This window comes from Strix aluco, chromosome 1 (assembly GCF_031877795.1).
Source record: "Strix aluco isolate bStrAlu1 chromosome 1, bStrAlu1.hap1, whole genome shotgun sequence".
In the NCBI taxonomy this organism is placed as follows: Eukaryota; Metazoa; Chordata; class Aves; order Strigiformes; family Strigidae; genus Strix; species Strix aluco.
Genome location: NC_133931.1, coordinates 59,789,498 through 59,812,572, shown reverse-complemented (window position 1 = coordinate 59,812,572; position 23,075 = coordinate 59,789,498). Strand labels below are relative to the sequence as shown.

The 23,075-nt window shown below is 35.3% G+C and overlaps 1 protein-coding gene across 1 annotated transcript in view; it reads right to left on the bottom strand.

Moving 5' to 3' along the window:
* Positions 1–1,460: 1,460 nt before the first annotated feature.
* The window catches only part of CDH7 (cadherin 7), an 82,495-nt gene continuing 60,880 nt past the window's right edge, over positions 1,461–23,075 (bottom strand). Inside the window, exons 8-12 of the mRNA XM_074822718.1 lie at positions 18,641–18,777; positions 16,577–16,698; positions 14,973–15,090; positions 12,619–12,870; positions 1,461–4,542 (exon numbers count right to left, since the gene is read on the bottom strand). Coding sequence (XP_074678819.1) covers positions 4,049–4,542; positions 12,619–12,870; positions 14,973–15,090; positions 16,577–16,698; positions 18,641–18,777 — 1,123 coding nt within the window. The 3' untranslated portion in view covers positions 1,461–4,048. The remainder of the gene's footprint in view (positions 4,543–12,618; positions 12,871–14,972; positions 15,091–16,576; positions 16,699–18,640; positions 18,778–23,075) is intronic.

Below are 23,075 nucleotides of genomic sequence, written 5' to 3'. Positions count from 1 at the left end.
GGATGTAAATATATGTTAGGATATATCTGGGAAACTTAGTTACACCATAGTTAGGACTGTAACTTGTAGACTTTCCTGTTTCTCTCAAATAAATAAAATGTCATTTCTATCTTTTGCAATTCACTTTTAGAGTCACAGATCAATAAAAATATACTTGACTTCATCTAAGTATCACTAATGAGGTGAATACAATATTGTCTCAAACTAGTATCACTCTACATAGATTCTAAAGCAGAGAAAAATTCTACATATAGAAAAATAAAATTAGCCACATGACAGGCTGCAACCAAGAATTTAATGCTAGGTTTGATATAAGTAATTGTGTTAGCCTTTCAACTCTTTAATGATCTTAAGAGTCAGTGGAATTGTAAGCTTTATAGTATATTTATTTCTTTTTCAGAATGACAAAATACTACTTTTCTTTATATCATACAAGAGTACTTGCCCATAAAAATAAGATACTGCCATTTTATATTTCATAACGTGCTTTCTTTCAAAATCTCTAAAAAGAAAAAAGGACTGGAAATATTTTGTTATTGATGAGTGCCAGCACCTGAAGGGTAAATAGGATAAAATAACTGATAAAAAACTTTAACTGTAAAGGGAAATTTTTATGAATCCACCCCTTTTCAAAACAACAAAGAAAAAAACAGGTAAAAAGGAAGCTTTTTTTTCCCCTTTAATTCTTAGGTTTCAGTTGGTTTCATCAATTTTCATGAGTCCTGCAGTGATTCTATTAACCTAGCCATCAGAATAAGTAGGCTTAGGGAGGTCTGTATTATGTCTTAGTGAAGATATAACTTAGTAAAGAACACTAAGTTTATTCTTTTGATTAAAAAATATAAGTCAGAATGTCCACTGTTTAACTATTGAATTCGGTAGATTTTACACTGGTCAAAGCAGAGTAAGGAGTCTTGCTTTAAATCTTCTTCAGATGTGCTAACTTTAAGCAGGTTTTTTTAGTAGCACTCTTAAAACCATATGTTTTTCAAGGTGCTTTGAAATCTCAATCTAAAATAAGCCTATTCAATTGTCACATGGTGGAAGGAAAGAGATGTTGGCATTTCACTATAAGATGGGAGTGGTTGCAATATTTGACATAGTTTTTAAAGAGGACTTTTGGCATCTAGATAGATACTGGAGCTCTTCAGAAATTTAAATAAATAAATAAAATGAGAAGTCTTTTTAAAAGGCCTTTCTAATTAATTTCCTCAAATAATTTCATAACTTTCTGGGACAGAAAAAATATTTCTTCTATTGTACACTATTTAGTCAGTAGAATATACTTTATGACATCAGGCTATGAGATATAAATAACACTCAAAGAAGGAATTTGAATCAGATTATAAGCTGTGAAAACCTATAGTCATGGTAATTTATGGAGAGCATTATATAGTATGTGTATGATGCATATCATATGTATATACTGTTGTAACGTCTATCATCAAATGTAAGGGATTTCCACCTTTCTTTCTTTCTTATTGCAATAATATAATCAGTAGGTAATCATATATACTGTAACAACAAATTTACTCAATTATTTTAGAACTGTGCAACAGAAAATATATATGCAAGAGTTTTTATGGCATTAGAGTAAAGCATATTACTTTCCATAAAAAACACACAAAAAAAACCCCCTTAATGTAGTTTCATAAGAGGGGAGCTTTGTGGGCTTTTACAGATATAGAAGGTGGAAAAGCAAGGGAGTTGTACTGTTTATTCTAAACTACATTTAAATCTCATTTGAGTGTTATGTGCTAAAATCAGCATTTTTGACATCTTAATCCAAACACATGAATTATCTTCCCACAAACAACAAGGAGATTAAGTGTTCTCTCAGCACCTTGCTGATTTAATACCTGCTTAACTCCTGCAGTATATCTCGCTCTCATTAAACTGCATACACATGGTTCATTTTCCTTTTTTTTTTAATTTTTTTATTGAAAATCTTACATGTATGACTAAAAGTCATGGGTGATATCTTTCAGTTCCATTACAAAATCTGTCATATATATATATATATACCTATATATATATATTTAATACAACTAGAAGCAAATCTAATGAATTATGAAACAATGATTGTCTACCAAAATGTAACTCAAATTAAATATGTTGCAGATGATTAAAATTATTCTGTTTTCTCTGATGGAGCTGAAGGCCACTTTCACATAGTTAATAGATAATGCTGGGCTGCAAAAATTACAAAGCCTTAATGATAATTTCCCATCTCCCAGCCTGGTGTCACCCATACATTAGAATTTTAGTACAAGGATCCTTCTTTCAGAAAAATACTTTTAGAGTGAGCATCATCCTCTATGGAATACCTTCTATTCACAAACACAGTCCTGCAAATGATTCTGTATGTCTCTCAGTAATTGCAGGCAAGTCAAGTCATTTCAAGTTAGGTACAAGCAAAAAGTTTGCAGGAGCAAAGTCTAATTTAGGAACTCATCTACAGATTACCTAAAACAAACCAATCTGAAATAATACTTAAAAACACTATTTTACTTGAATATATGCCTTATTATCTAGTAATAAATCATGAAAGATGAAGTATAAATATTGTCAGAATCATAAAAAAGTTATCTTATTCTATGAAATCCTACTTCAAAATCCTACAGTATTTTAACCAACAGCAGTTGTCCTTCTGTTTTGGCACTCCTGAACCAGTGTAGAAATTATGTGTAGTGAGTTAACACCTTTGGGGAAAAATACTCATGTGCAGCAGGATCTAAAGATGATTTCTGGAGTTAATAGCATTACTTGCTAACATAAGAAAGAAACTGAAAAGAGTGTTTTACTGTGATTCATCAGCAGCAAAAGAGAAGGGGAAGGAGAAAAGCAAGGTGTTTACAGTCTTGGAAGCATATAACATGTTTAACCTTGAAAATTAAATCTTGCATTAAAGACACTCCCAGTTACCTCTGTAGTCTTCTTTCCAAAAATCCAATGTACAAATATTTTATTTAAATGTCTCAGACTTTATAATGGCTCAGAAGAACAACTGCATGTCCTTGGAGCTGCTCTCCTTTCTGAGAGATGAATGGTGGGCGAGATTGCTTTACTGTAATTTCTCCATTTCCATGCTTCATTTCCTACATTTATCTGAGACTGGAGAAAAATCAGCATGTTCTGATAAGTCTAAATACCATGAGGCAGTAAAATGGACCTGAATTTAGTGGATATTGGAGCTCCAAAATAAATATAACACTTTATGTCAAATAATAATAAAAAAGGATAAATTCTCCTGTACAAATCAGAAGAGATAATAAAAAAGAGCAAATAGATAGCAACATTTTTTCTATACCTACATGGGCATCACAAAACTTTTCAACCATAAGAATATCCCTCCATTTTTCTCATTTTATGTAGTTTGTAAACTGCTTCAGTAAATTGATAAACATTATGGAATTTCTTAGTATAAACACTAATTTTTCATAAATCTACCCAGAAAATTATAGACTTCTAATTAAATAGCTCTGAGAACAGAGAGAAGCAAAAAAAAAGTTATCTTCTGGGATTTTGTTTGTTTTCATGTCTGTACTGCTTTTTGCCTAGCGACCTGCATGCAACACTGTAAAGAAAATTTATTTAAAAAACCCTTGCATCTGTAAATATATATTGTAAAGTTGTATTGAATTATATATTATATTTGTAAATTTGTTTCTTCTTATGCTTATCTCATACCAGAGACTCTGTGTTCTAGATACAGCAATAGTGCTAAAGCATCTACAAAGTATCACTGGCTCATTGAGGTCACAGTGCATAAGATACTCTTGAAAGTGAGTTGCCTCTGCAGGTATCTGAGCGTTGCTATCTATTTGAACGTGGCTGAGCGTTTCATTTTATCAAAAATGCCACCAAATGCTCATATTTTGGGTGGTCAGTGCAGTCCCTAGGACAAGTCTAATGAAGATATGTTCCACCAAGGCAAAAAAACCTAAAAGGTTAAAAATGGAGAAATATTTACAACTTTCTTCAGTCTGTAAGGTTAAGTTTTCTGTTTTAGTATTCTTCAGTGCATTTTCAGAGAGAGGTTCCAAGGCTATGAGTATAAGCAGTCTGGTCCAGTCCCATACATATCTGCAAGCCGTTTAAAGCGAGGACCCCAATCACTGAGGTAATCGTAGTTCTGGTCAGAGTTTGAGCTGATCGAATCTAAAGAACTGAGTGACTCTGCCACCGAGCCGTTCCCCTCAAACGCATATGTCTGCAGGGAGTCATAGGGTGGTGCGCAGGGGTCCACGTCAGCTTCTTTTAGTCTTTCCCAGATAAATTCCCTAAAAATAACATTATCTGGGATGCTTTTAAAAGTTGGTCTGCTCAAGAACTGAATCTCAGGTGTCACATCCCTTCTGGTCTTGGTGTCTCTGATGATGTTGAGGTTTCTCAAGGCAGCCATGTCAAAAGCCTCAGTGTCTTCTTCTCCACCACCCTCATCATCATACCTGACAATGTTCTCTCTGATATCTCTCTCTTCATCAAAAATGAGGGGCTCTTTTTTTCGTCGTCTCATGGTGACAATCAGCAAGACAAGAACTGGAACACAGAAAGACCGGAGTTTTAGCATTGTTGAAGTTTCCTCATTTTTTTCCTAGTGGTGGAAGTACTCATTAATTTATATGACAAAGACCCAAGGAAATTACAGGCAGTTACATCTGAAACCTAGCAGGTTTTGAAACAGCTTTTAAACCATAAGCTTTATAGATGTTAAAGAATCTATTTCCAAAACCATTCTGGATTAACGTCTTCATCTCTAATTCTATATCCTATGCTGTCCGCTAAACATAAATTTTAGGACTGGTTCAGTCTGACTATTGCAATCTCACAGCCATGAAATACAAAAAAGACCTTTTCCTGAACTCTTAATTGCCCAAGTGATAAAAGCACATTCATAAAGTCACTGAATAGAATTTAACAACCATGATTTGGGAAGCGACTGAATTAAAGTATATAGCCAATCTCTGCTGAAAAAAAAAAATTAATTTTAAAAATCGTAGATTGGAGAACACGGAATTGTTAAGCAATGTGTGAAATAAGACTGTCTTAGTCCATGGATTAGAAATATCTCTATATAGGACCTCATTTTTCTATAAAGTGCAAAGTACTGTACTTGCAGTTTATGTATTACATCTAATGAGAACTGCTAGAACTGGAGTTTATTGGATCAGCCAGTGCTAGAAAAGTAATTGTTTTTTAAACTTTAATCCTTAAAATTTCTTTAAGATTGAAAGCTAATACTAAACTGCAGTTATACCCAAAAGAACTGGGAGAAATTAACTCAAGGCTCCTCTTATTTAAACGCAGTTTTGGTAGAGAAACATCATTGCTGACACACAATATATGGAACCAGTAATATGAATATTTCACCCATCTGTGGGACATAATGAAGTGTGAGTCATCCTCCTAGAAAATGATTAATACTATATTGTAGCATCTGGATAACATTTGCTGAGTTAATGATACTCCTAGAAGATAGCAAGCATTGCTATGACTGTAAAAATAACAGTAGGTTGAAAAGTCTCGTTCCACATTCAATTAATCTCTTCTGATTTTATGTTTATTTTTAATCTTAAGAATATCTGATTATATGCATTCATATGTCTACGGTTTGCAATCTTTACTTACAGTACTTTGATAGCCAATAAATGCTGGAGAAACATATGGAAAAGCAAAAGCTGATACAGATAAAATTATGCTTGAGCTTCCCTAGGTAGTCTCAAAAATGGCCTCCATAAGTTGTATGATGTAGGACTGCCATTCTTGAAAGCCCTCCTTTTCATGGAGGAATTCTTAAAACCAATATCAATCTGGTGAACATGAGGCATGATTCAATATTGGGATCACTTGCATAGAATAAAGCAGTCATTCAGAGACTGTGTATGCAGAAAACTGTATCATATGTCTATGGATGTTATGGTACTATTTGTAATTGGATAAAGCATGAGATGATTTCAAAGGTGGATTTTCTTCAATTCTTTCTATTTTCCGTTGGAGCCATGCATGTCTAAAATTAAAAGTGGAGCAAGTCCAATTTTTTTCTAAACTTTTTGACGAATATCTTAGGCAATATATTTCCCCTCTTTTCAGTAGCTACCAGGCACACATCTAATGATCCATTTACTAACAGATGCCTTGTGACTATACTACTGCAGCATCAGCATCACTCTTTCACTTTTTTGCCCCTGGCATCTCTCTAATTCATGCTTTATGTATTGAATTCAGAAGCCACTAGTTTGGGACATTTTGCTTTGAACGATATTTACATAAGCAGTTTGACAGTATAAGATTTTGACCTTTAAAATGGCTTTTGTAAAATTCAGAACATTCTGATATTTGTATAATACAAATTGAGCTGCAAATTATACAGCAGAGAACATAAAATTGTCATCAGAGACAACAATTGCACTCCACTTTTAATATTTTTCCTTATTTTAAAATATATTTTAAAGTGAAAGACAATTAGCTTGCTGACAGTACAAATATACATTTAAGCCAGGATTGCTACTGACATAACTTTTTTTTTTTTTTTAACATTTACTGCCACAATTTTTATTGCTATATAAGTAAGCAGCTAATAATTTCCTTTACTCAAGTGTAAATGCATTTTCACACCACTGTCTCTGTTAACATACTTCATTTTAAAAGCTAAATACCTGCTAATAAGTGAAAATATGAAACTTACTAGGCAAGTCCACCTAAAGGTACAATAAAAATTGGGATACAATGAATGTTCTATATAATATTCCTTGTACATCTCACACTTGCTTGAAGCCAAGAAAAATATAGAGTCTTTCTAAAGGTTAAATATTTTAGCATTTAGATGGCTTTATGAGATTATTAATTTCTAGCCTTTCCAACAGCTATGAACAATAAAGTTTAACCTCTAAATGAACAAAGCTTTAGCTGCATTGCAGGAACTGAAGATGAATACAAGCCCAAAACAAATTTCACTGATATCTAAATCAAGTGCAAACGGTTTTAAAGTTTATCCATTTCTCATTAAATCATGGTGTTGGAGTTTTTTTAGCACAAAAGCAGAGATTAAGTCAGTAATTAGTGACTGGCTGAGCATCTAGAAAACCTAATTTTATGCTTTTTAGTGAAGAAATAATATGATGGAAAAGCTTTATGATCATATATATTGCACATTGAGGCTTCTCCATACTGCTACACCAAACTCATCCTAAAGACATGAAATGGCAATACTGATTTTGTATGTCATTTAACAAATAAATAAACCAATCTATATTAGAAGTAACTAATTATAATGATTAAATAACCCCAGCTAATAAAGATAGAACTAAACTAATCTTTGTGTTCTGGTTTACCTGAACTATTAGAAATTTTGATTTTGCTTAACAGGTACAATAGCCAAGAGAAAATGTAATTTTTATTTATTTTAGTTATGGTAATATACAGTTTTATCCTTGTGTCAGTATAGGTGTAATGATAATATCAGTAGTTTCAGCTCACCTGAATCAGTCTTTAAACAAACACCTTTACATGAGTGGATTTTTGCTTTGCCATTTTGCTTTACGGAATTATTATGAAATTTCCATTTTGGTATGATCTGGTAAAAAGTCAGGTTTAGGTCACCTGAGCATATTTCTCTGTTTTAGTATTAATTTTTCCTTTTGTACTCAAGGCAACTGCAACATAATTGTAAGGAAGCCATAAAAGCCCTGAGACAACCTGGGATCATGTTGTTTATATGCTACACCCCTAAGCCTGGCATTTATTATAGCAATAAGCTGCATCAGCTGCAAGCAAATCTGCACATTGGTTTATGCCTTAGGTGTATCATGATTCATAAACCTGATGACTGGAGATCCTCAGACATCTAAGCAGCACACTAATAACCTATTTAGATATACCTTGCAGTTGCCAGTACAGTCAGATAAGATTTGGGGATTACAGAGGCCAAGACTCAGGATTTAATTTCCCATTTAACAAGCTTCATATATAACTGTTGTTTAATCAGTTTGGATTGATGTTTGCAAAGTAACTCTAACCTTTAAATGCCCACATTGAGTGACCCTAATAGGCTCTATAAATTTCAGAAAACACCTTCTGCATTGCTTACTCAATCACCTTCTAATTTCACAGAATCACAGAATCATCAAGGTTGGAAAAGACCTTGAAGATCACCTAGTCCAACCCTTAACCTAACATTGACAGTTCTCAACTACACCATATCCCTCAGCGCTATGTCAACCTGACTCTTAAACACCTCCAGGGATGGGGACTCCACCACCTCCCTGGGCAGCCCATTCCAATGCCTCACAACTTGTTCTGTAAATAAATACTTCCTAATATCCAGTCTAAACCTTCCCTGGCACAACTTGAGACCATTCCCTCTTGTCCTATCACTTGTTACTTGGTTAAAGAGACTCATCCCCAGCTCTCTGCAACCTCCTTTCAGGTAGCTGTAGAGGGCGATGAGGTCTCCCCTCAGCCTCCTCTTCTCCAGACTAAACAACCCCAGTTCCCTCAGCCGCTCCTCGTCCGACATGTGCTCCAGACCCTTCACCAGCTTCGTTGCCCTTCTCTGGACACGCTCGAGTAATTCAATGTCCTTTTTGTAGTGAGGGGCCCAAAACTGAACACAGGAATCAAGGTGTGGCCTCACCAGTGCCGAGTACAGGGGTAAGATCACTTCCCTGTCCCTGCTGGCCACGCTATTGCTGATACAAGCCAGGATACCATTGGCCTTCTTGGCCACCTGGGCACACTGCTGGCTCATGTTCAGCTGGCTGTCAGTCAAAACCCCCAGGTCCCTCTCTGACTGGCAGCTTTCCATCTTTTGGATACTTCCAAATTAAAAGAGTTATAGATTCATCACTTTTAAAACTGCAAGACCAAAACCCACACATATTACATAATCATATTCTGTAAACATTTTATTTAGAGAATAAGATGCTTATGACTAGGACTGGTTCTTCTTGTTTATGAATCACACATTTATATGTGATGATTTAATTGGGTTCTTTTAGGTATTGTGATAATAATAACAAATTCCTTGTCTTTCAGCTGAAAAAATAATAATTTTAATCTGTATTTTGAGGTTTAATCAATGTATTATTAACTTGTAAAGTCTAGTACCACACTACTAGGAGGCTTTCTTTAGTGTTTCTAAGAAAATAGGTGATACTAATAGATTATATTCAGAAGCATGGAAGATAAAAATAATGAAAAAGCATTATGTCAATCTAGCTTTCCATTGTTTCGATACAAAGAAAATCTTTAACCTCTTAAATATGATTTGGTTATCTACAGGTGAACATTCTTTTTTTTCTCTGATTTTATGTACACATTTTATGCTAAACACTTGTTTTTTGTGTTTTTGTGTAATTATTGTGTCTAGAAGATGTTAACTGAAAAACAAATTACTTCGAATTAAATTACCATATAATTGTCACAGGACTTAAGAAATTCCTACTTCTCTAAAAATAATGTACAGTCTAAAATGAATACAAACTAGCTTTTCATATGCTTTTTAATAGAATAAATGACAAGCATTTATTTTTTTTTAGATTTTTTTCTTTTAAACGTAGCCTCACTGCAGAGTGAATAATTATAAAGCTATTTTCAGTAATTAACAAAGTACTGGAACTTTCTTGCGGAATACAATTTAGAATTTAATCTCTATCAGTCAATATGGGGAGATTAAAAAGGTTTTGGTAAAAAGTTTTTCACTTTTAAAAATTATTTTAGTTTGAATAAAATAGTCTACACCATGTTATATGCAATTATAATTAATTAATATGATTTAGTAACATTCTTCCTTCTTAGCATCAGTGAAAACATTGTGCTTACACAAAATTGATTGATTGCTTAAGTAAAAATAATAACACTAAGAAATCCTACTAAGACAATCTGAGCTTTGGTTAAGAGAAATGTTTATTTATTAGACAAAGAGTTGCACAGGGTAAGAACAAGTATCAATGTACATCATACTAACTTTAAGAAGACAAGAGCTTGTTGAGAATTCAAGATACTAGTGCCAGAATGCATGTATCCATGACATTTCTGCAAATCTCATGTTTCCTCCCCTTTACAACTGGCACTCAAGTTGAGATGACATTGATGAATGTGACTGGATTTGCACTGAATATTAATCTTGGGTCAGAAAAAAAATTTTGATCCGGTAGCCTGTCTCCTCTTTTCACTGATAAACTCTTACACAAAAAGGTTCATCCCTTGGTCCCAGCCCTGGAACCACTTGCCAGCAGCTAAAGCCTATTTTTAGTGGATCTTCAGGATTTGTTCTCGGGAATGGATGTGAAAAGATAAAGGGAAAAGGGAAAAGGAAAAAGTAAATTCCTAGAAGTACTACCATTCAGCTGATCCCAGAAAATGTCTTCTAGGAGCAAATGAGAGAAGAAGAAAGGCTCTGGGACCAGACAAGCAACAAGACTTGACTGGAGTTTCACTGGGCAGCAGTGATGCTTAAGTACCTCTTCCTTGTGAAGACTGGCAGCTGTCTGGGAACAAATCATCATCAGGATACAGTACCAAAATGCAAGACTCAAAGCCAGGATTAGCATACAAATGCAGCCTAAACTGTTCCTGCAGCTTTGAACTGTACCCAAAAGGAACAGTTTAGATTGGACGTGATGACAGCACGTACAATTGTCTGTTTGGATCAACAGTGGTGATATATTCAGACAGCTGAATTTGGAAGTGTAATTCTTTGACAAATAAAATTAATGGTAAGACAGTCATGTGCAAGACTCCTCTTCAGTGCACATCCTGTTGTTTGAACACTATGTTCAGAGAGCTTATCTTCAATTCTTAGCCAGATGTTTGTTCAGCACACTCTAAAAATGACCAGAATAAAACCTCAGATTTCCTGAGTTACTGGTTGTATGTGAATTCTGGTGTACTGAGTAAAATAAGCAAGTTATTGCCTGATAACATGCTATGTCTCCACTCAATGCTCTTCTTTAAGACATAAGGCTCTTATTTAAGAAAAGCTTATGCTCAGGCCAGGCTGCATTGTATCTAAAATAGTTTCTCATGTAACCTTCTGAAACTCCCTTTTTATATATAACAGAAATGGTGACATTTCAATTTCAGATGAAGTGAATTGTTATTGTTGCAGAACTTTTCTTCTGAAGTACTTCGGACCAAAGTTTTAAATTGGTGTTTTTCCACTGATGTCAATGCCAGTTGACATGACAGAATCTTTTCTGTATCTTTTTGAACTCTACCATTAGTTTCATGTCCAAATAAAGATCATTTGGGTGTATAAATGACCTAGAAATGCTCCCAGAGAAATGGCACTTTTAAAGTGTTCATTAAAACTTTTGGCAATCATTTCCTTCCATTTCTCCTTAAACCTAGGCCTAACCATGTGTTGAGTTTAAACAATCTTATGTTGTTAGGGTTTTTTTCACAAAGACGAAAAACTCTGGAAATGCCACCTCCTATACACAGCTAGTGAGTAAGTCAGTTAGGTTCATTGCAGAGGTAGTGATTTTCCTTACTCAGTAACAGCAGTGCAAGAGAATTTCCTGTTTTGAGTCCTTTAGAAATGTTTGTAGCAAAAGGGACATTTCCTTCTAATGGTTTACAGTGAGGTGAATCAAAGTCAATAAGAGGACAAATCTATACATCGTTGAAACACTGCCATGAACAGGAGTGTGGATGAAAGTCTCTTGATTTGACCTATTCAAATTGGATAACAGTGATGGATATATCACCATTGGGTTTATACCAAACTGAGGAGACTATGGCCTTCCCTTTTCCCTTAGACTGGTATGTCCAGACAGGAAATAGAAAAATCTCTCCATTGATAACAACACTCAAGAAAATTCTTGCATGCTGAATCAATATCCTTGTTAGCATGTCAACTATCTGACAATAAGCAAAACTGCACTTTTGCTCACCTGCATCCTGCAATGTGTAGATGAAGGATGATCCTTCATCTTTGCTCCTTGATTTGGGCCTTTACTAATAGCATGTAGTCACTTTGTTTAAGGACTAGGCATGAAATGAGAAATGCTAACCAAACTAACATGTTGACACTGCTCCACTGTTTTCCACTGTCTTTTATCTAGTTGCAGTTTCACTACACCACATAAAATCCAACTGTGCTACCAGTTGCAGAATTAACAAAAGATCATTCTGTAGAAGATATTCAATTAAATGTTTCCCATCAGTAAATTACACCTGTTATATTTTCTGAATGTCTTTTGTTCTATGCAAATCAATAAATGTTTAAAAATAGTTATATCTCTGAAAAAGGGACACACATCGATACTGGCTATATGGTGAGTATGTTAAACCAAATACTTCTGTAAACTGCATTGTTTATCTCTTAAATATTACATTTGATGGAAGTGATCTTTTTTCTTTTACTATTGTTTCATAGATACATCTGGAGACAGCTTGATATATAAATTAAGTATCTGAACTTGAAAATCCCAAACTAAAGATTTTGTGTGATTCATGATACAGAATGTTGTTCTGCCTGGAATGTTAGATGTCCATGTTTACAGAAATCGGGATGTGTGTGTGTGTTGAAGCTCATATACATAAATATATATATACATATCTTTTGCTACTATACATTGAGCAGAATATAAGGGTAACAGGAAGAAGACATACCTAGCAGTGTCAAGACACAAGCCAATATTGCTATCAGGGCTCCAGTGCTAAGTCCTGCAGGCAAGATATATGCTTCTGCATTGCATGTCTGAGCAATACCATCTGCATCACAATCACAGACTCTGATGGTAAGGGTATTAGTGCTACTAAGTGAAGGTGATCCACTGTCCACAATGAATATTGGCAAGTAAAAAACAGACTGTTCCTGTCTTCGGAACCCATTTCTTCTGGTTAATACTGTTGCAGTGTTATCTAGGTAAAGGAATAAAAAGATAAATATAAAATACATGGCCTTTCTAAAACACAACATTATAAATAATACAGTCTTTTGTTTAAAAGACTTCACAAACACATTTATGTTATTTCAACAAGCTCACCTTTCCTGGTCATGTATTTTTGAAGCTGCAGAGATAGGATCAGCTGAGAAATGATACCCAACTAAAGAAAAAGATTTACTCTTTTCTATGAAAGACTGTTTCAGAACTGTAACTGCAGAGGTCTATTTGGTTTTACTTAAGATCACAGTTGCAAACTCTTGATAGGTAGCTGAAGAGGAGATCATTATAAAAAAGAAAAAATTACCCTTTAGTGATCAGATTAAGTACCTGCATACCTGTTTCAGGTCTAATTTCTGTGGATCTATTTCAATTATTTACAGATATAGATAGCATATTAGTGGAAGGGATTAACATATTAATAGGAGAATAAGTTATGAAGACCAATAAAATATTTTTTGAATGTAAAAAAAAATCCAGTTGGTGCACAAATGCAGGTAATTGCACATGTAAAAAAGACATGCACTTGTTTTCCGACTCATATGAGAGTCAAGATGACTAATATAATCAGTCTAAAATGTGTGATTCGACGCTGCTGTGAGTTGTGTGATTAAAAAGTCCATGTGTTCCAGAAAATATGTGCAAAACTCACTGTGTTCAATACAGGTTGACAGCTCCTGAGAGGTAGGGAGTTACATCTCCTAGAATGTATAGAAAAGGTCGGTCGGTCGATCTGTCTATCTATCTAGTTATCTATTTATCGACAGGTATATCAATAGCCCTGTAAAGTTATCTTACTGTGTCATCTATTATGACTGATCTGGCAAAATATGCAAACACTTATTCATATAGAATCATATGAGATATGCATAAAATTAATTAACATTGAAAGAGGCAACTGCTGCTGTGACCTGTAACTCCACTTACTTTAATGGCATTGCCAAAGCATATTATTACTTTTTCCACATCTTAAGTTCTCTGGAAGAGGACCTGCCTTTTCATTAAATACTTTACAGCTTTTCTAACAATGGCAGATTTCTGAATAGAGTCTTATTCTAATGCATTTTTATTGTTTTGATCATTATTACTATTACAGTCTTTAGTTTCGAACTGCAAGCTGCTCATATGAAGAAAATTGAGCATGTCCGTAACTATACACAGGGTAAGGCAACAAATAGCTGTGTGAGAGAACTTTATTAGGTCACATGTTATACTTAGAGAATATTGTTCAAAGTCTGTGTGTAAAAACAGTATCCTTTATCTACCATATGTCTGTTTTTCTTGTTTTATTTAATAAGGATGACTTTGTAGCTCTAGTTTAGTACTGATCCATAAAAGAGCAATGCAGGAGTAACATAGTGTCTATTCAGTTTTATTTGCTACAACTAATAGCTAAACTGACTGATACATGCCCAGCTGCTGTACTATGCAGTGCAACTAATGAGAACACTAATTAGAAGCGTGTTCTCAGATATTTTAACTAATAGAAACGTGATGTCAATGGGAGTCTGCATAAGTCTTTAGGGAAATACTCATAAGACGTCAGTGTAAATATCATAGGCAGCTTCCATTATCAACAGCATTCTTCAACAGGTGGTGTACTTACTGGAAAGATGTGTTTTGCTGGGGGAAAAAAAAAAAAAAAAAAAAAAAAAAGACCCTCTCCATTTACCACGCACTCATTTTTTATTCCCTGACTTATATTAATAAAACATGAATTCCTGGACATTTTTCAGTCACTGCCCCAAGGTAAAATCTTATTTAGATAAAGCCTATAAATACAAAAGAAAAAATGTGCGAAGAGTGATTTCTGGGAGGAAGGGAAAAAAAAAAAAGGAAAAAAAAAAAAAAAGAAAAGAAAGATTTGAAGCTGCTCTGCTTGGCTCAAGGCTTTAAATGATTCAAACAACATCTTAATTCCCTTGACAAATAATCTGTAGATAAAATTATTTTTCAGGCTGACTGTAGTTTAATTTATGTCCTTACCAGAATAGAAGTTCATGTAGGTCATAATCAGCACAACATATTCAAAATGAAAGGTATTAGTGGTGAATATTTACCCAAACAAAATGTCCTTACCTTTGTTGTCCTGCAGTGTAAAATTGTGGTTATTTGCTGCCTCTGCTGTTAAACTGAAGTAGAACTGATGGCCATTTGGTGGGTCATCTTTATCAATTGCACTGATTTTTTGGATCACCTGTTTTGAGATACATGGGGGTTTTATTATTTGGAATGGTAAGAAGCATAAATACATGTACATTGCATAACCTATGAAAGTATCAACCCTCCCTTGAGTCCTGCTCATATTGCATTTTGGTTTTCTAATCTCCTGAACATGTAACAGACACTATTAAAACTAAAATTTTACTCAACTCTTTACTTCCGTTTACCAACCTTATTGGCCAAAAGTAATGATCTGCAGGGCCTGTGAGAAAGTTAGGTCCTGTCATTCACCAGAGCTTGGAGTATGAACTGCATAACAGTGGAAGAACTGTATCTTCTGGATGCCCTTTATGTAGTTATCAGTGGCTGCAATCAACGTTGTAAACTTTCGCAAGGAGATGATTATGCTTTTGAGCATTTAAATACACATTTGTGGCGTTTTTCTAATACCATGACAAATAAAAAGCCAAGTCATAAGTATACTAATATTTTATGGGATTTCTTTTTTATTATTATCATTATTTTTTCCAGTTTTATTTTCTAAAATTCTGTCAAAATCTGCCTCTAAAAAAGTGTCACTGTTGTTGAAAATCCATAAAACATGAACCTGCAGAACTAACTCTTCTGACTAGATCACAGGGAAAACAAACAGGTACCCCAATAACAGCATGCATATTCTGTGTTTCACATGAACATAAACTAATAATCACAGTGTTCTCCATTAAGGATTTAAATTATGCTGTGATTTTGAAATGTGCAACAATCAACACCTGCCACAGGAAGGACAATATTCTGGGAGACAGCACAGAAGAGCAAAGTTGCCCAAGGAATATGTGGGATCTATGTTGGTGAAGCATCTACTAGTTTTCTGTGAGAGAGAAGAGAAAATGAGATTTTGGTTTGTTGTGGTTTTTTTTTTTTTTGTGTGTTTTTGTTTTTTTTTTTTCCTGAGGTTTTACAAAGTAGAGAGGAAAAGACCAAATATGAGAGACACCAAGGATGAACAACACCAGATACTTTTAGTTGAGTCTGGGACTACTTGAAAGACATTTGGGGAGTTAAAAACACTGGAGAATATGGTAGGAAAACATCCCCCTTGTGAAATTGTGGCCTTATGGCCCATACTTCCTAAAGGAAATAAAAGTGTGTACTCATTTTAGGAATGGTAGTCCTTTAGTCTCAGAATAACTTCCGTGTTATGATTTCCCAGTTCCCAGAAAAATTAGGAGGCAGTATGCATTCTTAATACTATTCAAAATTAAGTTCGTTTAGAAAAATGTGTCAGTTAAACCAGTAAGAAAGACAGAGCTTCAACAAGTAATTTTTACACCTGAATCTTTCTCTTCAGAGTTATGGTGAAGATGTTAGTGTTTGATTAGTATTTCCTTGTATTCCACAACAAACATCTTTTTTTACTGCCATAAACTGATTATATTTTATCTTAAAGCCAGCAGGCTTTCATAAGGAATGGCTTCCTATCTGAAAAAAAAAATAAATGTAAGAAAACTAACAAGCCATACCTGACCAGGTTGAGCATTTTCACAGACAGTTGTCTCGTACTCCATGGCAAACTCAGGAGCATTGTCATTAATATCAAGGATAGTGATGGCTACATAACCTCTCCCAATCTGTGCTGGATTCTCTATAGGAAAATAAGACAACAAAACAATCAAGATCGTTTCAAGTTATTCTTTGGGTCAGTACATTTTCCATTTTCATTCTTTTGCATATACATGTCAAATCAATTACAAACCCTACTAGAAAGACAAAGTAAGCTCTTGGCTTGTTCTTCTAGACCTAGTGGAAACAATGTTTATGTTTTCCAGCTGCTTCGATTAAACTAAGATTTGACTCTCAGGGATAAACTGAAAATCTAACTCATTAATCACAGCACTGAATCACATCATATGTAAGAATAATATGATGTAAAACCATTGCCAAGGGGTATAGCTAGCCAGAACAGCACTATCTATTTCAGGAATAGCATGGTTGTTATGGGTTAAAAACATCTTTGTTGCAATTCAGATTGATCAGGCTATTAAGAAGTTAAAATCAGAATTCCATCAGCTATGTATAACAGAAAAAAGGAGGAAGCTGTATTCCCAAGCAAATCCCAAATTATTTAAAGTTCACACACAACTAAGTATTTTAACACTGTCATTAAAATGTTGAACACCTTAAGCATGAATCACATTCTTAAACTGATGCAGATCTCTAGCCAAAATTTGAATCTGTTCTGGGTCCAATGTCATAATTTAATCTTAAACAGTAGATATTTTTGGACTAAGCATAAAAGACATTACTGTGTACTCATTATTTTGCTAGATAACACTTCTGTTTTAGATCAAGGAAATGAGAGATTGCATTATTTTTTTTACCACAAGTGATGATATTAGTGATGGAGCAAGGCAGAATAAAAAACTGTACAAACCTTCAAATACATATCTATCTTTTTATAGGGTATTGCAACCAGATTTCAGCAAATATTCTAAGTATTTAAAGCAATACATCCAAATGTAAAGTGGTTTGGTTTGGGTTTTTTTATTCCACATGTAAAATACCAGAGGAGTAATCAGTTTTGATACCAACTTTTTTCTCTGCTGATCTAAGCTTATTGAAAACCAAACTGGTCATGAATATGTATTAAAACATTGTAAGGTATTATTTGTGCTCCTAGATTCTCACTTGTGCCAGGTATACCCCTTAGCTACCTTGTCAGTTTTGTTACTACCCAGGAAAGTTTTTGGTTCCCATGCTGGCCTCCTAGACCAAAATTCTACTCCTGAGAATACAAGACAAATTAATACAGACACTAAATTATAAAAGCTAGCTTTCACATTAAACATTAAATTAACCTAATTGAAAACAAGAAGTGAAGATTTTGAAAATTGCAGCCCAGAGAACTGATAACTCTTTTATTATCACAGTGCAACAGAGCAGTAATAAGGATAAAATTTGAAGAAATAAATCCTTCAAACATAAAGGCAAATATATATAGTTTTTCATAGAATGTAGTCAGAGCTTTAGGTTTAAACTTGCATTAACAGAATTTTTGTTGTATGTGCTTGAAGTGCTCAAATCTTTAACACTTTTTCTCTTACACTAGAAAAGATACCAAGTACAAAATATCCTCTACAGTCTTACCTTAGAGTCAGGAAGCTGAAACCACACATTCACATCGCCTTTCCTTCATACTTTTTAAGAATGCTGTGGTTGACCAACAACAATTAACTCTAAGTGAGTGCCATCACTAAGATGGGCTAACTGCTCTCCTCTATACTCTGTATCACTTTTCCTCTAATGATACTTCAGCTGAGACTGCTGACTTAACATATTTCATCTTCCTTTGTACTTGTTTTTCAGAAGTCAAAAGACTACACAACGTGTGAGGCAGAGGAAAGAGCAAATACTTAATCTGTTGTGTTTCTGAAGTTTTATCACATCAGTTTCTTTTACATTGAGCAAAAAGATATTTTTATCTTCCATGGTTTGAAACTGTCATGATTTCTCTCAATGCAGCTGATGACAATCAAGTTGAAGTTTTACATATAAGCAGCCAATAAAATCTTTAAATTGTTACTTACGACTCTCCATAGCCAAAACTGTGATATTATGAACAGCATTAGTTTCCCTGTCCAAAGATTTGGCAGTTGTAATGACTCCACTGTTGGCATCAATATTGAAATACCTCTCCAGGTCTGTGTTTCTATCTATTGAGTACCTAGGTGAAGAATGAAAGAAAACTTTTGATTTATGTTCAGTTACAGCTTGTGAAAAAGTTTCATTGATTTCTTATTAGAGAGCTCCTTTTTCCACTCTTTCCCCATTTTGAGCTTTGTTTTGTCCAGTTTCTCTGGGGTGTTGAGAGCAGCAAAGCTGTATACAGAGGTGAGAGTTACACAGTGACCTGTGCTGACAGCGGCAGGCTCTGTTCCCACAGCATCCTCTTAAGTGAGGTTATAGGTATTCCCCTCTCTTTCCTTTCTTCCTCTCTGCTGTAAGGCAAACTTTAATTTATTCATGGAATAGCATTCTCCTGAACCCCAGCTAAGGAGAAGGTGAGTTGGAAGTTTGCTACATGGCTGTACCAGCCGAGCACTGCTCCCATGGGGGCTGGCAGTTTGAGCACAGAGCTTTCTATCACCAGCAGAAGAGCCCCTGAGCCACCCAGAGCTGCAGGGTCAGGGAAAAAAAAGAGAGATGATGCAGAGTAGGTCAAGGGATTGCATGTCATCGCTGTCAGCTCCTGGTGCTTTACTGTCATTAGACAAACATAGGCTCATGCCCTTAACTCTTTGGCTTAACATATCTTTTACCTCCAAATTTGTTTTAGGAAGGGGAAATGAGCTCCTTAGCAAACAGAAAATAGCATAAGGGAAAAGGTCAAAATGCCTGTGAGTGCTTTGCTTATAATCCTTTTGAGAGAAAGGGACAGTTGATTAGGCAGATTTACAACTGGAATATTCTTGACATTCGATTTAATATTGGGTCAGGTTCTTGCACTCTTATTTAGATCAAGTATGTACTCCAGAGCACTTCCCTACACTTAGGATGAATTAAAGTGTCTGAATCAGACTGAGTGTGATCATTACAAATACTGTCACACTGATGATACATCAGATTATTGATATAAAGTTTACCAAATCCTTTGAACAACATGGAAGGAAATAATTATGGAAGATAGTTAAAAAACAGGATTTTCCAGATATATTGATCTTATGACTTATGATCCCAGGTATAGTGATCTAATGATCACTACATGTTTTTTCTGTGTTGTAATATAACAGCTTCTACTTTGTTGTATTATTGTGTTTTTATCTACCCCTCTTGGCTGCAATATCTTAGAGCAGACACTTGTTACATAATTAGAATTGTTTTACCGCATTATGTCACAGTGAGAGGGAGACCAGAGTAAAGAGATGAAACAACAGTAACAGCAGTTTTCATGGATTAAGGCTCTCTCCCTCTTTCACTTCCCCCCCTCCCCCCCCACCCCCCCGCCCCATGTTATGCTAACTGTAGTTCATTTTTTACTTTATTTCATGCCAGCACTATTATTTATCTGTTCAGCAGTGTTCTTCAGCTGTTTTGAGGCTGGCAGGTTTCCCCACGAGACTATGCCTGTCATCTCTGCTATGTAGTCAATCTTGGCAGGCCCTGTAGCTGGGAGTCAATCTCCTGCCAACCCCTAGATCTCTAATTATTAACACTATCACTACACAATTTGAAGAGCCAAAGATCTTTCTTTAAAAAAATAGTAAGAAAGCAAGAAAGAAGGAGAAGGAGAGAGGTGAGAAAGAAAAAGAAAGCAAGAAAACAATAAAAGGGAGGAAGGGAAGGGAAGGGAAGGGAAGGGAAGGGAAGGGAAGGGAAGGGAAGGGAAGGGAAGGGAAGGGAAGGGAAGGGAAGGGAAGGGAAGGGAAGGGAAGGGAAGGGAAGGGAAGGGAAGGGAAGGGAAGGGAAGGGAAGGGAAGGGAAGGGAAGGGAAGGGAAGGGAAGGGAAGGGAAGGGAAGGGAAGGGAAGGGAAGGGAAGGGAAGGGAAGGGAAGAAAGGAAGTGGGGAAGAAGGAAAGAAAGTGAGTGGAGAAGAAGGAAAGAAAGTAAAGGAAGGGAAGAAAGGGGAAGAGAGGAAGGGAAGGAAAGAGGGAGGGAGGGAAAGCAAACAAGTTCTATAAATTGGATGACAGATTCTTATGAAGCAAGAAGAAAAATTATTTTTATGGATAGGAAACAAGCAGTTTCCCTTAACTTAATTACAAGTGTTGTATCCATATTATTATTCTAAAAAAATGATTTTAAATACTTTTAATGCTTTAATTCCTTTCAGCCATTAATACTTGAAAATCTTTGAGCTACAGGAGTTTTAAATCCTTTATTTAAGCTAGTTCAAACATCAATAGTTCTCTGGTCCATATGAGATAACCTCTTATTTTCAAAATATTTATTACTTCCCCCCCCCACTATTGTTAAGTTTTAATTGTGTCTGATCTTGTAGTTTCAACATTATCTGAATTGTAACCAATCTAATTTTAAATCAATATAAATATAAACCAATGTTTGGAATTTGGAATAGTTATTTATTGATTAATAATTTAAACTTCTTAAATAGATCATGAAAGGTATTATGCATTAATCTTCCTCAACACATTCCAATTTTAGGTGAATCTGTCTCTGATGTATATCATAGCAAATGCAGGACAGCTTTAAATTATATGATCTGTCAGTATCCCCAACAATGTACATAGCAGGTTCGCAAGTGTGTAGATAAACCCTCACTAAGTTTATTTTCTTCCCTCTCAAATTCCAAACAACTTCAAAGCAGAAGAAATCTTCAGGATATTAGTTAAGCTGGTGATATAACTATTTTTTATGGTGGAATTGTAAAAATTAACCAGATCAAGGCCAATAAACTCATCCTTATGTTTACACAGGAGTCAATAGCATTCTGAGCATGGAGAATTCATTTATGGGACTGGATTTAATCCTACCCTACATGATTCTGCTAAACCTGACATTATACACCAGATGCTAACATCAGTGCCAGAAAACACTGCCACAGCAATGAAAGAGCTCAGCAAAGATAAATTTCACAAGGAAATCCATGCCAACCATCCATCTAGGACTTGTTTATACATTATAGGAATCATCTATTTTGAATATGTTGCAAATATAACGAAAGAGAGAGAGAGAACATTTATGTCACCTCTAGGAGTGAAACATATGCTTTATTTTTACAACTTAGGACTGCTGCTTTAGAAATTACAGAGCTACACTAGAGTCCCAAGTTAATCTTCAACGCCTGAAAGTAAAAATTTAACATAATCAAAAAAGGTGACATCAAAATGAGTTTTGTACCTGTAAAGTTCTTTTCTATGTATGCCCTAAATGAACAATAAAAACAAATGAAACTTAGTACTAACTTTTAATTGTGTATGTGTTCCTCCTCCTGCAGATGTTTAAGTTCGCAAAATTCCTGAGTCAGAAGTATTACCCTCTAGATCCTTTGCATGTTCCTTTGACAATTAATATTACTACTCTGTATAAGAAAATTAACAAGTAACTCATTACTGGTTTAACCTAGGTGGTGAGTCTTTATCATTGAGATTTGACCTTTGTTAGGTGTTGGAAGCGTGAGAAAATCAAAACAGTGAAAAATCTGTAAAATACACATTTCCTTGACACAGGGTGCCCAGAACAAACACAGGACGGGATAGAGATCCGGTGATTTGTGTTTGTCGTGGCGCCAAGGAGGAATGCGAAGCAAGGTGTAGGCCACACGGTCTCATTCTTTCGCTTATCTCAAGGACAGATTTATCTCCTGTTCTACCCCTTTCTCTCAAGGGATGATTATTGCAGTAGCCAGTCAGCCTTGTTTGTCATCCTCCCTCTTTTTCCCACAAAAAATAGTTGTTGCCCTCGCACCAAGGAATGTGCCGTGTCATTAATCAAAAGATAATGGCTTGACTACAGTCCCACCTACTCACACATACATACTAAGATAAATACTACCCCCAAGTTTGTACCTAACTTGGAGGGACGATAATCCAACACCAAATCAGAAGGACAGATCGATGGGTTTGTGCTCCTTGCCCTCCCCCCACCCCCCCCAGAAGGGATGCTTTTTGGTAAGATTTGAGCCTTTGGCTACGCAGAGTGAGTACCCAGGAATTAAGTGGGTGTGACTGCAATCATTTTTCTTTTGTGTAGTTCTATATAGGCAACCTGCAGTTTGTGCATTTATCGTAGGCAATCTCAAAGAATCTGTAGATGTTGCATAAGAATAAACCGTACTATTTGTGAATTTGACAGCTTCTTTTGAATGCAACTGGACCTACAGCATACGGGCTGTTCATTCATTCGGTGTCAGACCTATAGTTACAGCCCTAATTGGCATACTTATGAAGAGATAAGTCCAGCCGCCACTAACCCCTCTAATCTCTGAGGACCAGCTGGAATGCAAGGGGATTCATCTCTTACCAAATTAATTCCCCCCTTAAATGCAACAACCTTAGATACAGG